This window comes from Cydia strobilella, chromosome 16, assembly GCF_947568885.1.
Source record: "Cydia strobilella chromosome 16, ilCydStro3.1, whole genome shotgun sequence".
In the NCBI taxonomy this organism is placed as follows: Eukaryota; Metazoa; Arthropoda; class Insecta; order Lepidoptera; family Tortricidae; genus Cydia; species Cydia strobilella.
In genome coordinates, this window is record NC_086056.1 from 7,403,859 (window position 1) to 7,421,856 (window position 17,998).

The 17,998-nt window shown below is 37.6% G+C and overlaps 3 protein-coding genes across 4 annotated transcripts in view; 1 reads left to right on the forward strand and 2 right to left on the reverse strand.

Moving 5' to 3' along the window:
- Positions 1 to 17,998, reverse strand: part of LOC134748240 (protein transport protein Sec23A) — a 324,866-nt gene that overhangs the window by 56,488 nt on the left and 250,380 nt on the right. The gene's annotated exons all lie outside the window — the stretch shown is intronic.
- On the forward strand, positions 84 to 13,193 carry LOC134748394 (post-GPI attachment to proteins factor 6). Of its 2 annotated transcripts, none has more exons than XM_063683175.1 (4): positions 84 to 520; positions 5,511 to 5,759; positions 8,151 to 9,311; positions 10,305 to 13,193. In XM_063683175.1, the coding sequence occupies exons 1-4, from the start codon at positions 235 to 237 to the stop codon at positions 11,081 to 11,083; spliced, it is 2,475 nt and encodes an 824-aa protein (XP_063539245.1). In that variant the 5' UTR covers positions 84 to 234; the 3' UTR covers positions 11,084 to 13,193. The 2 variants fall into 2 exon arrangements, with proteins under 2 accessions (XP_063539245.1, XP_063539246.1); XM_063683176.1 differs by having other exon boundaries at positions 86 to 524; positions 5,515 to 5,759; positions 10,305 to 13,192.
- On the reverse strand, positions 16,368 to 17,630 carry LOC134748108 (SAYSvFN domain-containing protein 1). Its single transcript, XM_063682803.1, has 3 exons — positions 17,425 to 17,630; positions 17,128 to 17,296; positions 16,368 to 16,785 (listed from the first exon to the last, which is right to left on the reverse strand). Exons 2-3 carry the CDS (start codon positions 17,287 to 17,289, stop codon positions 16,405 to 16,407), a joined length of 543 nt encoding a protein of 180 aa, XP_063538873.1. The 5' UTR covers positions 17,290 to 17,296; positions 17,425 to 17,630; the 3' UTR covers positions 16,368 to 16,404.

Consider the following 17,998-nt stretch of genomic DNA (forward strand, 5'->3'; position numbering starts at 1 on the left):
TGAATGGGTTGTGACTGACAGTTTGACAGTGACGCTGACACGGCTGACATATCATTGGCCACTGGGAGCAGTAGGGAGGTGGTGCTGTCTCCAGTGGGTCTGGGTTAACGTCTTTTTTCGATCGTTAATCAAGATAATAATACTCAAAACGATAGCGATACATAATAAACATTAATTAAAATCAAAAGTGCCCAGTGAGTGTCTTACTCAGTTTTCAGGTAGGCACTAGGCGATATGAAAATCAGTTTGTATTTTTTCCTATTTTATGTGTGTAATACGGCATGCAATGGCGATAAAGAAGCCGAAGAGGAGGCGAGCAGGAAACGGATACTTGACCAATTGACGAAAACACGCACAGTGATACTGGATGACTACCATTTGGTCACTAGGCAGATAGCGACCGATGTATATATGTACAGAAGCTACCGCACTGTGTCTGTTGTGTTTTATCCCGTCAGGAAAGACGTTAGCGATGCACGCTTCACATTCCAGGCTGAAGAGCTTCATTTAAATAACATTGGTAGGTGTTTTGTGTGATGTTTGCAAATAATATTTATTTATGCAGGTTGAAAACAATTCACTCTATTTTTGACGCATGACTCCGCGAAATAAAGTTGGTATTGCTGTTTAATTGTGACTAATGCCCTCCTTCCACCGCGAGCGGACTGGGCTACGTTCGGTTCGGAGTACACTTGCAATGGTGATGTGCATACAAGCTCTTCCACTGAATAATAGTGGAATTCCATTTTACTCTGGTCCTCCCAGTCAGAAATGGAGGCATCCGCTTATTACCTTTTTTTGGTTGAAAGCGGGCATGAAGGGCAATATACTTACCTGTAGCGGGCATAAAGGGTTATACAGAAAATCTGGGATAAATCAAACTTTGTCTTGAGATAAGTTTTTTTAAATAATATAAATGATTTTTTTAAATTACGCAAACAATAGTCAGGCATAAAACTGAGGTGCAAAGGGTGTCAAACCATCTATCAACCTATTTACTATTTAGATATTTGATATAATATTTATGTAATTGATTCCTTTGATCTTTCTCACAATAACTTGCTATAGAAGTATCAGTGATATATTAGAATATTTTTAGAAACATGCTATTTATATTATCACATTTTTATTTATATTTATCTAATCACCAGAACTATGAACACATAGTAGGTTTACACTTACATTCTTATCTATTAGTATAGGCTTCTCTGAGGGCTTGTGACAAATTGTTTGTAATCTAATCATAACAACATTATAATTATTGCATAAAATGTATCATTGTTGTCTGCTGAATAACATTAATCAGTATGTTAATGTAACACCATGGCCATACTTTAGCCTGGATGGAAGTGATCCAGCTTATGAATGAATAATATTATATTTAATAATTATAATATTTATAATACAATTATTAATGCTGGTGGTCCTAATATGAGTCTTAGGATATTTCCAAACATTGAATATGTTAATAATACTATTAGTTAACCTTTTCGATGCCGTGTCAAACACAAAAGCTGTCACTCAAGATACCACGTACCACGTCACTGAAATGTCAAAACTGAAATTGAACTTTATGCACATGCACATTGGTCTATGTTGCTCTGTGGTCTGTGACGGATTAATCAGTCTTTGGTGTAGGACCTGTGGTGCCGATATATCCGTCATTGGCGTTCAATAGGTTAAATGATATGCGAGGAGTTATTTCCATAAAATATCAAGATTGTTTTTTGTATTCAATTACCCAGGTTCGTTACCAATGGCTCTAAACCCATCAGTAAAACTTTTCTTCTTTGTCCAATATGTAACAATAATGCAGCAAAGAGGGCAGTATCCGCAGAATGCTACATGCCCCTTGCCTGAGAGGGGCCCTAATTTGACCGAGAGCCTGTGAACACAGGCCCCCATTGCCCCATTCAATGACTTTGCCACATGCCTCCATTGGTATACCACTACTCGAGCCCCATTTGGCTCTTCTTTACTATTTACCTGTTGAATTACAAAGTGGCAGACACACTCAAAAATTTTGTACTAACTAGTCGAGTTTAGTAACATTTAAACAAAGGTAGCTCTTTGAAATTCACAAAGCTGTCAATTTAAAATGTAGGTTATCTTCAGAATAGCTATACTATCTCTTAATTAATCAATCAATCAATACAGTCCATATTTGTTAGTTAAGTACAGTAAAAACTACACATACACTGCACTGCACATACATGTCAACCTTGGACCTTTAGCATGATATCATCCCCTTTACTATCATGGCACATGTCCATATACTTTATCACAGAGACACGGGATTCTATCATTAGAACTGATTGATTGATGCAGTCAATTACATCAGTATTTATTTAGTTATTCAGAGTGGTTGCGACCATTACAGGGCTAGCATGGGTGTGGGTACCTTTAATAAAAAACAATGAATATTATTGCTTGTGACTTGAATTGATTCAATTGATTGGAACAAGTGAATGGAATTCCTGAGTTGTAACTTGTAACTGGAACTTGTGTTTATATTCTGTAAGTGTAGTGAGTGAAAGGGCAGGATTCTCAAAATGTATGTTACTATTTTGTTTCCTCAGAACTCCCTCATTTATTAGCCACATCTATTAATTAAATCGTGCTTTAGGGTTTCGTAGTCACCTAGAAACCCTTATGGTTTCACCATGTCCCTCTGTCTGTCCGAGGCTTTGTTCCGTGATCGTTAGAGCTAGAAAGCTGCAATTTGGCATGGATACGTAAATCATGTATTGCGACAGAACGGTAAAATAAAAACTATAAAAAAACTCCCATACAATTTTTTTTATTGTATTGTACCTATTCGGTCCTCAACAATTGATTATAACAATGTTATAACATGAGTTTATAATGAAGTGAAGTTTATTGTTTAAAACAAAATGATTTTTTATAATTTCTCGTATTAAATATTGATTAGGTACTTACAAATATTACAATCAAAAGACATAATATATATAGTACCACTATTATTTTATTTGTTGAGTTACACTTCTATACGTCATATAATTAGAAAACCGAAATCAAAATATGACCGAGTGGTCAGCAACAAGGCGTCGAAATTAATTTTGAACCAATTATCTTTTCATTTAAAAACTTTAACTAAGCAAATCAGTTTATGGTGTTGGCTAATAATTTAACATGACTTGCGTTGCACCTTCAGTCGCACTTGTCTCGTGCGGCATAACTATCTCAATCGCGACTTCAATTATGGTGTGTTGAAGTCTGGACTTCAATAGTAGGTAGATTGTGTCACAAGGGAGCAAAATGACATATTTACGGCGAGGGCGTACATTGAATCTTGAACGAAGCGAAAGATTCTATAATTGAATCCTGAGCGTAGCGAAGGATTCTAAAATAGAATCCTGAGCGTAGTGAGGGATTCAAGTGTTAACGCCCATGGTGGGAATAATTTTGCTACCATGTGACACATACTGTTTTTCACATCACCTATGACGAAACTGTTATGTTCCAAAATATTATTTAACCTCGCACTTAAACTATCGTGAGACATATTTCAAAATATTTATCAGTACGGTTTTTACTCATTATTATTTTTAGTCGCTTTTGGCGACATGTTTCGGATTGCCCGCGCCGCCCGCCTCGTCGCAGCACACGATGTACAACCGCTGCGGACACTCGTGCCTGAGGAAGGATTCCCAAAGAATCCGAAACATGTCGCCAAAAGCGACTAAAAATAATAATGAGTAAAAACCGTACTGATAATTATTTAACTTAAAAAAATTGTATGCAAAAAAAAAACATGTCCTAGAAAAGAAAAGTGCCACTTTGATCCCTCCTAGCGGGGAAGAAAAGTGCCACTTTGATCCCTCCTAGCAGGGAAGAAAACTGCCACTGATCCCTCCTAGCGGAGAAGATAAAGCCCTTTTTCGAATAGGTGATGTGAAAAATAAATTCGCGATAGACCCGATTTTAAATGTAATTAATAGCCGATGAGATTAAAATAAACTACACGTGTAGGCAGCGCAGGTAGGTGCGCAATTAATATTAACTCGTCAATGTTTACCCTCAAGCCTCAAGCCTGATCGATAAGGTGTACATTATAGCTACTTTAATATGTTAGCTATTTTAATATAGTGTGTTTACGTTTGAGCTATTTTAATATACGTAGGTGCGGATCGTCAAACGAAATGGTCTGTTTTTTTTTCTTGCAAAATTCTCGCTGATTAAGTAGGAAGTATTTATTTTTTTGCATTAGAGGACGTCTTTCCGGCCTCGTAAAAGTAGGCAAATAAAAACTTTTTGTTTGAAACGGAGAAAACGTAATGTTTTCACAAGTATGATTTAGATTAATGTACATTATAGCTACTTTAATATGTTAGCTATTTTAATATAGTGTGTTACGTTTGGGCTATTTTAATATACGTAGGTGCGGATCGTCGAACGAAATGGTCTGTTTTTTTTTTCTTGCAAAATTCTCGCTGATTAAGTAGGAAGTATTTATTTTTTTGCATTAGAGGACGTCTTTCCGGCCTCGTAAAAGTAGGCAAATAAAAACTATTTGTTTGAAACGGAGAAAACGTAATGTTTTCACAAGTGTGATTTAGATTAAGGTAATATTTAAAACTTGACAATTTAAAAGTGCTTGTTGCTAGGCCTATTTGAACAAAGAATATATTGAATTGAATTGTGGGTATGCACGTTCATCTCCTTGTCACGCAGTATATCCTAAACGTCATGTAATGATGTCACACCAATCAGCAGTATGTTTTGTGATTTGTCTAAATTCCCTGAGGTATATTAGTATTATTACGTGCTTCCAGAATAAACCAGCTTTGAGACACTTGTCGACTTGCCCCCTCTAATGGGTCGACCGCACGCTTGGCTTAGAATGCTTGAACTTATCTAATGTAAACTCGTGATGGACACATGACTCTCAGTAGGACGCTTGAACACCTCGCAACAAGAATACCAGTAGAAATTAACTACTAAATTAACTTTAGGTTCATTCATACGTATCCGTTTAACAACTGCACTCCTTTTAGAAATCACTCATCTCATCTTCTTGGCATTATGTTACTAGGATTGTGGATTTTGTTTACAATCTTACCTAAACGCTAATAGTTGAATCATATCCCGATAACCTGTAGATATGTCACGCTCTTTTCTTTGTTTTGCACACCTTATGCTACGGACAAATACGTGTCTATTTTGTATTTGTACACACTTCCCGTTTATATTATTTATATTTTTTTAACGATTGATTCCCGCGGGGAACAGTTTAAGGCTGAGAACGCACTGCGATTATTTTTTTGCGGTTTCAGAACCGCAAAAAGTGTAACGTACGGCATGTTTCATAAGCGCACGCACTTAAAAGACTGAAACCGCAAGAAATTAACCGCAATGCGTTCTAAGCCTGTTCTAAGTAGTGCATGGTCAGCAGACTTACGCTTCGCCATGCATTTGTTGGCGGTCGGCGTCAGCGTCGAGCCTGCCTGCGCTGCGTAACCCTCGGATAAACGTTCATTTGTTTTCAGGCAGGTGCGACCCTCAAGATGTCATAATCAACATAAAGCACGGCTCCTACCCAGCCGTGAACCCTGACGGGTACCCCTTCCCTAAAGACTTCGTGGACCCGGCAACCAGGGACAATATACACACGGTGGAACTGCTGTCGGATGGCAAGAATAAGTCTTACAGTATAACCCACCCCAAGCCTGGTTCTTGGTACGCGCTGGTGTATAGGAAATGGGAGGATCCTAGGACTCAGAAGGTTGAGCAGCAAGGTACGTGTATATTTTAACATGCTACGATGGTCGATGGTCATCACCAGTACAATCTCCAATTACAGAGAGCGCCTGTCGTAGGCTGTAAAAGTTTGCGACTACAGGGACCAAGCCTTCAAAAGATGGCGATGTATTGATTGACAAATTTAGACCAAATGTCGTCAACAAATCACGTTCTCAGATTATATATTTTGACAACGTAAGTAAAAAGGAAGTAATTAAGAAGTATAAGTGATTAACAGCATAATATGAAAGAAGCTGAACTTGCCATAAACCTTACCATTGCTTATTTATTATTCATATTAAACATCTCTTTCTCGACCTACGTAGGTACCAATTGTATCTATAGTCTGAAAATTGGTACATGCCTGAGTGCAGCCAGTTGAATTATATGGTCACCTGCCTATCTAGGTGCCTGGGCGAGGTCTAGAATTCTAGATAGGTAGGCCGAGTAAATCATCTAACTGCGGCAATTGGTGCGTGTGCGTGACGTCGGGTCAGATGAATTGTTGGAAACAATGTGCCCCGGTCTGCAATATACAATATCTTACAACTCGTGCTATTATATTATGTGACAAATCGGGGGCTAACTATTTTTAGGATTTCGGAACAATGGAATATATGCGATCGGCTCTTGGATACTTCACGATAATGGCCTTTTATTATTATAGCATTTTACATTTGTACAAGGTTGCCGTGGGTTCACAGACAAAGTCGTGATAAAGGTCATTATTTTTCATAAACTGATGAAGTAATTCGAAAGAATAATTTCACATTGCCACGCCGCAGCGCCGCACGCCAGAGTATTTTTAATTTTTTACTGATCAATAGTTAACACTGAACGTTTGTATTTTTCGTTACCCATCTAAGCCATGTAGGCGACAGAGTGGCAGATTTTCCATTTAGTAGGTATAAAAGGTCGAATCGATGGGCCGTATACATTGTTGAATATTACGCCCTCGAGACGGCCAAGTACACAGGCGCTCCCGTAGGGTGGGGTCGCGCGATCGTGTACCGCATAATCATGTTAATTCATGGGAAACTCATTGATAGTCTACGTGAAACCAATTAATGTTTAGCAGCAGCCCATCACAATTAATTAAACCAGGGCTTGACAACTTTGTCGAGCCAACCCCGAAGATATTTAATATTTTATACCGACTTAATTCCATCGCGGAAAAGAACATAAAAGTACATAAGTTATTGCCCCCCTTGCTAACTTGCTACATCCTCCCAGGGATTCGGAACACCTGAAACAAATTAAAACAATTGTGACGTATTTTCAATTTAAATGAAACTTCTGGTTAGAGTAAGGCGTGTGATTTCCAAAGCGGGAGTCGTGGGTTCCAAACCCAGTACCAGAGGTTCTTGGACTTCACGAAATGCTGTTAATTATTAAAGTAGAGGTCCTACTAGTCACTCTTCGGTGAATATACCTGAATCGCGAGGAAATCGGACGGACTCCAAAAAGTTTTCCTCTGGGTTGGACGGTCGGATAGCAATCGCTTTCGTAAAATTAAGTTGTGTTGTTCTTAGTATTCTATTAGATGTGCGTTAACAACCTTGTTGGTTTTTCAAAGTCAGAAAACTACTTATTCGCTGTTCTTTGTAGTAGCGCCCGTTTGCCTGAAACCGACGCATAGTGACATACGAAGTTGTATAGGTACAAAATACCGCGTTGACATACAGAGATACCGCTAGACTCGTTTTATTATAGAGTCAACGGCTAGATGGTAAATAGGTTGGCAGGAAGCCGGTACAATCACAACTGCAGTGATGTCAATCTAGCGCGAGCAGTGATTTTTGTGCTGTCTAGATTCTGACTGATCTAATGTGAACCTAATTTTGTACGTCATATAACTCGGTATTGACTGGGGTATGCATATTTGAAACGTAAAGTAGTGAAGAGGGGGAATATGTCCCTGGTGTCTTAATGTATTACGAATATGTGTGGTATGTGATTACTACTGATTACGGTATTACAGTAAAGTACGGAATTACAGTGTCCTTGGTCTATACAGAGAAGAATCAAATATTATATGTCTGTATACCCGAGTTAATGTTCCATATTTGAGTTTTGTCGTAGTATAAAAATAATACATTATATAAGTTATACACTATTCACTTCGTTTGAGAAATACGAGAAATGTTTGGGTTTATTCTATACAAAATTTTACTATGGGTCCCTATAGTAAAATTTTGTACAGTATAAATAAATATCCGCATTGGCATATTTTACTTTATACCTACCCAGAAATAAAATGCGCGAGTATGATTTGGATCGTTAACAGTCCGTTAAAGGGGTCAAAATATAATTTACTTAAAAAGACCTAATATAAACAAATAGGTAAGCCTCATATCTCACTCATTATTCTTGGCGTCTCATTCCAGGTCTCGTTGCCGACTGCCACACAATCTTATACACGGACCTGCAAGTGAAAATAGACGATGACATCCGACTTATAGACTGTGATCAGGGCATCACCATCTCCTACTCGAATATTCCCGCCACCTACAAGTGTATGGTCGTCGACAACATACAGCCCGTCAACTTCAATTTTACAATCACGAACACTGCCAGTGCTGACAGAGACGTCATCTTCCTTGTACAAGCCCTATACCAACCCACTCTAGATAATAACCTCCTCTCTTGTTACTTCGACCCAAGAGCCAGCAATGTACACTCAGTTAACTTCATTCCTCATCCCAACGCGTGGCATTACTTCAGAATAGAACACTATACCCCCGACAATGATACCAAAATCAATGACTGTAACAACCTATACTATGCCAGAACGGAAGAAGACGATCTCAGCAATCATTCCGTTATAGACCTTATGCGCGATGACAAAGGTCGCTTTTTCACATTCGACTACGGCTTGCCTACCACTGATTTGCAAGACGCAACCAGCTTAGTCAATCTGACCTCGGACGAAGTGAAGTCCTTAAGGTTTCCGGTGACCAAAATCTTAGATATCGGAGGCACTTTAGCTTTGGAAGCTAGTCTGCTTATGAAAAACTTAAAATATTACATGGGATGGAAAAGAGATCGGAAAGGTGTCCAAGGAAATTTGCTGGCGTTTACGGAGGATAGCCAGTATATGCGAGTTGTGATCTGTTTGGACATCGGTCACACGAGCTTGCCCTTATCGTCCGGACACTGCCAATACAACGATCACGTGAAGCCGGCTCTGTTCGTGTTGAACAGCACGGACTCGGAGTCCATAGACGATAAAGTGATAATTCCTTTTCCCGACGACGGGCAGTGGTATCTGACGTTCCGTTTGTTTTGCGATGAAGTCGTCTGTCCTTGTCGGACGTTCGATAACGGTACAAAGTATTACGTGAACTCGAGCGTGCTAGACAGGGACGAGGAAGACTTGGGGAACGTGTCGATGCGAGAGGGGGAGAAGGATTGCAACGTGACGGTGGTGCTGTCAATTTCATCGTCGTCTTGCGTAGGCGGCCGCTGCGGGAACCACGGCAGCTGTTTGCTCAACACGTTCGGGGGACTGATTATGTCATTTTGCTCCTGTACGGCTGGTTACGGAGGTAACGCTATAATTTTATAAACGCCAAATATAACCCGTCATACATGGTTGCATACTTCATTTGTGTTAGTAGCATGATAAATTTCTGTAATCGTCATGCGCTTGAAATATCCCATTCACTTGGGGTTGGTTTTTCTTTCTATATCACACTACAGTACACTTCCTTCCTTCCCTTTGCGTCACATGCCCATCTAGGTGATTTGCCCTTAATTTTTCTAGGAGGGGTGCAACTTTCAGACTTCCTCATATTTGACAATTAATTTGTTTTACAAAGGGAAAAAGGATCGTCAAGAGAGGCTACTAATGTACACGTTTACATAGACTATTTACACAACAAACAAACAACTACGTAATCATCAAATGAATCATAATTATGATTTGGCATATACACACTACATAACCATACATACTTGGGTTATACCTAAATTGGCCCTATATGCATGCATATTAAGCGCAAGCCCCAATTAGCTATTAATCGTTTGTATTAATCTTAACCTCTCATTTTTCCTATGCATTTGTAAGAAATAGATGAAACATTAATTAATTGCGGCTTGTAAAGATTTATACATAAGGAGTTATGTATGTAGCAATATGTACTTGTAGTTACCTATAGTCTAAGGGACAAGTCACAAGAACATTTCAATATTGAACAATTAGAAACAGGCAATTTTAAGTCGGATATTTACTGGAAAATAAAATCAGAATACATAACAATTAATTATACTCAGTCAGTGTGGTTAAATAACATTATTAACTGTGGTAATTAGTTAATGACTATCCATAACTCACATATACAACCTACATAAGGACTAAGACTCGTATTAACTATTTCAAATGTTATATTTTAATTAAAAACATTTGAATATTTTCTCCATAAGAGCTGTTTTAGACGAGTCGGCAAATGTGGCAATTACATATATTGTATGAACAATTGAACACCTACATACTTATAAATAAAGACAAAACGAATTAACATCATTCTTTATAATTTCAGGCTGGGACTGCACTGACGACTCAAGGATGGACAGCAGCGTCTCCATGATCGTGTCAGTACTGCTCCTGACCCTCAGCAACATGCTCTTCTTCATCTCCATCTACGTGGCCATCATCAGGCTGTACTACACCGAAGCCATGATGTATGGGTTCACCATGGTCTTCTCTACATTCTACCACGCCTGCGACGCGCCCGCTCAGGTAGCCTACTGTATAACCCGACCGAACATTCTACAGTTCGGAGACTTTTACTGTGGCATCATGTGCTTCTGGGTAACATTGCTGGCCATGGCCATCATGGGTGATAAACTAAGATCCTCATTACAACTGATCGGTGCAATAATCATAGCTTTACTCACTACCTGGAACATGCATTCTATAGTCGCGTTTATTTTACCTGTGGCGATTGGATGCGGATTTTTATTATTAAGTTGGTATCTAGATTGGAGAAAGGCTCATGCGTTAATGTTCAATAGATCGTATTACACGACTTTTTTGCCTATAGGCATATTTTTGGTCGGTGTAGGTTTGATCTGCTTTGCTTTCCTTCAGACTGAGCAGAATTATAAGATTGTACATTCGATTTGGCATATGATAATAGCTGCAAGCGTAGTGTTCCTTTTACCGGATATAAAACGCGGAGACGATGTCAACCCATTCCTGCCCGGCCCCAATTTCTGGAGACTGCCGTTTTGTAGCAAATTCAACAGATCTCAGACCCCTAACACTGTCAATAGATCTCAAACTCCTACAACAACGGCCCCGTTAACAGCAGACTGAAAGCGTCAATTGCCATCCATTATAAAATGAGCCTTAAGTCGTTTTGCTAAGGTGCAAATAAAAATAACGCGTTACTGTTAGTAGTAATTAAGATATAAATGTTATTTCCGTTAGTTATGACATTCTCCTACTAGTCAACACTATTTTGAACGAGTACAGATATTTTAGTAATTAGTATAGCTCTTGATAGTTAGGTGTAACGTATTGAATTCACATGACAATAGATTGATAGGTAATAGTACAATTTTCATATATTTATTGAAGTACATGAAACAAAATGAAAAAGACTGTGTGAAGAATTATAAAGAACTAAGTAGAGCCGGACTCGGACATTGCTATCGAGGTAAATCTATAATGGGCGATTGATGGATGCTATATATTTATCACTTACCTAATTGTTAAACGATATTAACCCCTATGAACGCCAAGAACCCTTATTGGCGTCGTAAGAAGTCGTGCCCGTGGCGCCAAGAACGCTTATAAGTGTTATTTTTTTTATACCACGACGGTGGCAAACAAGCATACGGCCCACCTGATGGTAAGCAGTCACCGTAGCCTATGGACGCCTGCAACACCAGAGATATTACATGCGCGTTGCCGACCCTTTAAAAACCTGTACACTCTTTTTTTGAAGAACCCCATACTGTAGCCCCTCGGGAAAACCTCAGCTCATTCCACAGCCGAAGCGTACGCGGGAGGAAATTCCTGTTATGGCGTACGTTGTCAAAGTAACCTTCAACGTTTCCAGTATGGTTTATATTTGCCAGCTTATGCCAGAAATATTGGCGTGTGCATGACGTTCTTGGGTTCGACAGATGGCGTTCAAAAGGTTAAGTTCGAGACATATGCAATGTGTACATGTCTAGAGCCTAAAAAACTTAGTGTACGGTACATATTTGTACCTATATACTGAAGACTAACCTACAATGAAAGCTAAAAATATCAATGCGACCATTGCATCGATATTTTACCCATAACTGTACAGTGATGATGACTGTGGAAAGAGCTTCACCAAATTGCAACCATTACTCGCCCATCATTGTGTATTTGGTGCCTTTATGTCCCTTCTTCCTGGTACCCTTTCAATGCCCTGAGTCCTGCCCTGGTAATACGAAACCAACATACCACGCCCCACGACCCCGTTAGAAATTAACGGACCAATTCTGATGTGATTTTATGTGATAGTGTACCAGAGTATATAGCTGATTTTTTATTATTCTGTTTCGATACTAATATTTTTAATTGATATTGATAACAAGGGAAGTCGAAGGCCCGTTCAAACTTTTGATATTTACAGCTACTTTCGTTTCTGAAACGGGTCTCGGTGTAAATAATAAAATATACATCCAAGGGGCTAATAACGCTACATGCGAAGTACGTGGTGTAGTAATACAAGCGACGGCAACGCACGGCGGGAAAAGAATGTGAACTTTCGTGGGACTATTTGACAGCTGTCAACTCAATCAGATAGTCAGTCATGCACAGATCGAAAATTCGTCACGATGGTCTTAGAGATGAGTATCTTTAGGGTTAACCGCTTAGGGCCACTTGCACCATCCTACTAACCCGGGGTTAACCGATTAGGCCTGGAGTTACCATGATTACCAGTACAATTTGACACTGGGTTAACGGTTTAGCCGGGTACCCCCGGGTTAGTGGGATGGTGCAAGTGGCGCTAAGTGTAACTGTTGGATATAAAAAAAAATTACTGATACTTCTGGACAATAAGACTGTAGACCATTCAAGTAAAAATATTAAAGCGTGGTCTTAATACGACCTTAATATGTAAATCTTATTGAAGTACCTATGTTGCATTATGTGCATTGCAAGTAGGTAAATCTACGTTTATTTCATGGCAAACGCACAATTAATTTAAAAAAATGCAATATATATGACATGTGACAATGACATTTCGCACAAGTTCTCATAAACCTGTTGGCACAAGCCGGGGTTCGAAGCCACGACCTCAAATTAGAAAGCAGCAAGCCTTACCACTTTGCTACCAACGCTCCATGACGAATTTTGGTAGTATAAGAGGGCTCGTATAAATTACGTAAGGTGCGTTGGGGTAAGATTGAATGGGTTTTTCATGAGGGCTAAGACAAAAAATCATCCCGATGCCGAAGCATTACGGGCGACTTTTTCATCCTACCCCTCATGAAAAACCCATTCAATCTTACCCCAACGCACCTTACATATGTACAGTCAGCAGCAGAAGTTGCTAAGCGGGCGAGGTGTTCAAAATGATCCTGACGCGACTTTATTGTTAAGAGAATAAGAGCGTGTCAAGGTAATTTTGAAGACCTCGCCAGCTTAGCAAATTCTGTTGCTGACTGTACTGTACATTATTATCGGACGAAGTCAATGTTGACCGAGCACTGACATAAAGTCAATAAATTCCTCAATTAAAATAAAACTAAAATGCTGTAGTTGTATACTTCATTATTGCAACTACATATTTATGTATTATATAAATCACTTCAAATTTTAATTTTAATATCTGGTTGTTGTAAATATAGGCATTTGTCCCATTAATAGAATTTATAATAAAAATAAATTAAAGTGTTCATGTGACTCCAACTCTAGTAATAGGTACTCGAAGAATGTTTTGGTACACTTCCTAATATAAAGGTGTTACCTTGTAAATATCTCCCACTTTCACATAAGTATCCCTTCATTTGAATGATAATAATAATGAGTAATTCGTATTCGTTTGATTCTGGAACTTTAATAAGCTTTAAAAATAATAATTTACTTAATAATATGAGGCATAATAATATAATTGTGAAAAAAAAATGATGGTGTTTGTAGGAGTAAGAGGGTCTACGAAATCACAATGTAAATTAAATATATGACTAAGTAAGAAGCTTCAGCAATTTTAACGGAAGCCTGTGCAAAAGTAGGAAATTATAAAAACACGTTGACTTCTAAAAATAGTATAGGTACGTATAGTGTAAGGCCCAAATAATAAATGGTTGGCATGGCAAAAAATCGCATGTAAAATCAACTTTGTGATCTTCGCGATAGAATCTAATCTGTATTGTTTTTTAATACATTAGGGGGCTTAGCCTAGATGTTAAATCGTACATCGCCTATCGTATATAAACTGTATTACATTAAGGTCCGGTAGCACTAGCCACAATCGACGAACTGATTACCGACATTACTTAGAGCAGAATTATGAGATTACCTTACCACTACAAAACGACGCTGGCTTCTTGGTGCAACCGGCCCTTGGTCTAGAGATCTAGGAAAGCGTATCGATTTTATTCATAATATTTAAAGTGTGTACATAGTTACAAACTATCTTCGGAAATTTTATTTATTAGTGACGAACCTTGAAATAAATGTTAGATTAGATACTTTTGCTGTTTCTTTGATGCCAATGTAAATAGATAAGAAATGTCCAGTATTGTTGTTATATAAACTGACGGTGCCTTATACCTATTGTCCACTTTCAAATTTCGAAACCGCTTGTGACTGAATTCTTGGCAATGGCAATATTTAGGACAATTGCAACCATGGGATAAAGTGGTATAAGATTTATACACTTCCACTGTATGTACGTCCACATACCCAATGATACCTCCTCTACCCTAATTGCTACTTGTATTATTATCAAATTTGTCTCATGGTTGAAACTGCTCTGATTCACCATAAATACCTAGAAAATACAAAGTACCTACCACTGTGTGTATCAATATAATTATAAGTTTAGTATCTTTAGTTTATTTATAGGAAAATTCGTCTGTAATAAAAAGATTGGTCTCCTTCTTCCATTAGCGTTTGTGCCATGTGTAATGTTAAGATTTAGAAAATTGAGATTATTTAGCGGCTTTCTCTTTATAATGCTCACTTGCTTTAAAAATGGCTGTCCCTTGTCTGTGTTGTTGTGTACAAAAATTTAAACATGGAACACAAACTTGCGTATTATACAAACCATACACTTCTACATAAATTAGGAGGCTATTTCACAACTATATGATCCTTCTTTTGTCTGTATCTCCGCAGTAAAGATGATAGAACCGCAGTTCCGAAGTATCTAAGTAATAATTATGTTAACAACAAAATAAGGTAGAAATGTGAGTTACTTACATTTAGAACCCTCGTTTATGTTCAATATGAACTGAGACCGTTTGGAAACTTGTTAAGGCAAGATCGTCTGTATTCTATATGAAACTTAAACATGTAGATACCGATAAAACAATACCCTACCAAACATACTTAATGGTGGTATTCCACCTGTACAATTTCTTGGTCCAACGTGCATTGCGTCTCACTCTTTCATTAAGCAAAATGTGAGACCCTAAGATGCGTTTAGATAGGGTACGTATATTTAAGTACGAGAGGTATGTTAAATTGTGTAGATGTAGACGGTCTTGCCTGCCCAGACGATGTTACCCTTATTTGACCTTAAATGATATATAATAGGTCTTTACAAAACTTGGCCTTATAATACTTGTATTAATGTTGACATTCCTTCCATCTTTGTTTGCTCAAATGGTGAAGTTTTACTTCTTTTTCTGATCTCTCGGGGCAAAACAGGAACTTTGTACATTTCTGACTAGCCTAAGTACGAGGCAGCTACAGTGTTTAAATGAACTTTATTTATGTGCCATCTTATTTATTTGCGTAGATAAGTTTCTAATTGGTTGATTTATATTAAATTTTATTACTTATAGTATCTTTTAAAAATCAAATACAAAGTGCTTTAAGCCAGAAGGGCTCTGGAATTGGTAGAAATTTCTAAAAGGATGACTTTTGACTGTGTGAATTGACATTTTAAGACTTTAGTTACAATCCAATTTAATCAAAAATTAGAAAATCAATTTCCAATATTAACATATTATTCTTTTTGATATTACTCCACTGAAGTACAGGGCCCAGTATAGGTATATACAAATATTAATTTGGATGTCTTCAAATGTTGTTATACTTTTCTTTTATAATTATTATAGTACATTTCTAAGTAGGCCATGTCATTGATGCTTTATGTATAGTTGTGTTAGTGTGATTTATACACATATACTCTAGTTAATGTTGTAATTTACTGTAATGTTCATGAACAAAGATGCCAGTTACCAAGCACACTAAATATTGTACCTACAGCAGTATAAGTTAATTCAATTAAAGTATATTTTATATTATAATCATGAACAATTATATTTGTTATAAAAGATTTGTAAGTAAATATAATTAATAAAACCAAAGTCTTTATGAAATATTAGAATTGTGTTTCATTTTACTTGTAAAAAAAGATTTTGTAGAGTTTTATCACCTTTATTAATAAATATTATATACTTAATTAGAATAGTCACTGTTCACCGAACAGCAGCACCATACATCATTTCTTTCATTAACTGTTCTGCTTTCAGTGTGCCATCGATGCTGGCACAGTCCTTATTAAATACACTGTACGCTGACACTTCTCCCTTTCTCTTCGGCCCTGTTCTAGTATTTAAATATATTCCAATTAAAACGGAAAATACAAAGAAGACTGCACCAAATTGTATCTTCAGGAAGAATGCATATAGTGTAAGCCATATTACAGTGTAAATGGACCATTTGATGATGAAGTATCGCCAAGATTCTTGTGTTCCTGGTACCACAGTTTCTACTTCACTGATTTCTGATGCTATGTCTGTACTATCTTCAAACTGGTGGAGAGGGTACTCGGAAGCTGTTGGCTCTTCATTTTCGATCTGTAATATAGGAAGAAAACATTCAGTATTTTTTGATAGTTTCTTCACATACATGGAATTATATAAATTGAAACTTGAAAGATTTTCATAGCTCAAAATTATCCAAAGAATGGATTGTTGAACATATATCACTAAACCTGGTAGCTTAAACCTTACTGAATGACCATGAATTTCAGAATAGCCCATTTAATGTTCATTGTCTAAAACAACAATAATAATGCAAACAATATTTTAGTACACGATCCATGCCTAACCTGCATTAAAAACTCAAGGATTTGAAAACATTCTAACACTAAATGATTAACCATGACCTTTTCAAGACAAACCAATCACTTTACATACCAACAACACCTCATCTTCTTTTGCCTTTTCCATCTCTTTGAAGAAGTTTGGAGTGATGAAATCTACAAATTTATTTTTGGATTTCTCGAGCTTGTTCTTCGCGCTTTCAATGAGCTCTTTGCGACGTCGAAGAGAGCGATATTCCTTTAATTTTGCCTCCATCCGTGACCTTATCGTCCTTATCGATGATATTAAAACAATAGTGCTCCGGCTATAAAATCTTTACGCTCAGTATATGCTTTATAAGTAGTCGCAGTGTTCATTAAAATCGACCAAACTTGTGATTACACTGATTACAATACAAGTAATTATAAACAACAAGTGTTATGTTATGTAGCGTTCAGTGTTACAGCACTCACAACTTTGACTATGTATTGTTTAAAAAAGGGGTTTTGTTCTCTGACATTCAACTGAATGTAAGGCTTAATTATGTTTATTTGGCGACATAGCCGCTGAAATTACACAAACACAAACACTATGCGAACAAATATGCAACGACAGTCGCCAGCTGATGCGCTGTGCTATTGCTATAGTTGTCATAAAATGACATTGACAGTTGACGCAAGCATTGTATAGGGTTGTCCCCGTTAGTTGAAAAAGTCATTCAAGTCGAGTTTTATTATCGTTAACTGACTGCAGACGTTCGGAAGTTTCCGTACGGAATGACATGTGTAAGCGAGACAGCGCTATGCATTTCTAGAGCGACGTCCCGTTCCCTTCTATCATTCCGTACGGAAACCGAATGAAATTCCGAACGTATCCTAGTGTGTCTGCGGCCAGGGTTAATTTAGCTAGTTTTAATTTTAAAAATCTTAGAATGTTAACATATTTTCTAAAATAGTAATGATGTTGAGAAGAAAATAATTTGGCT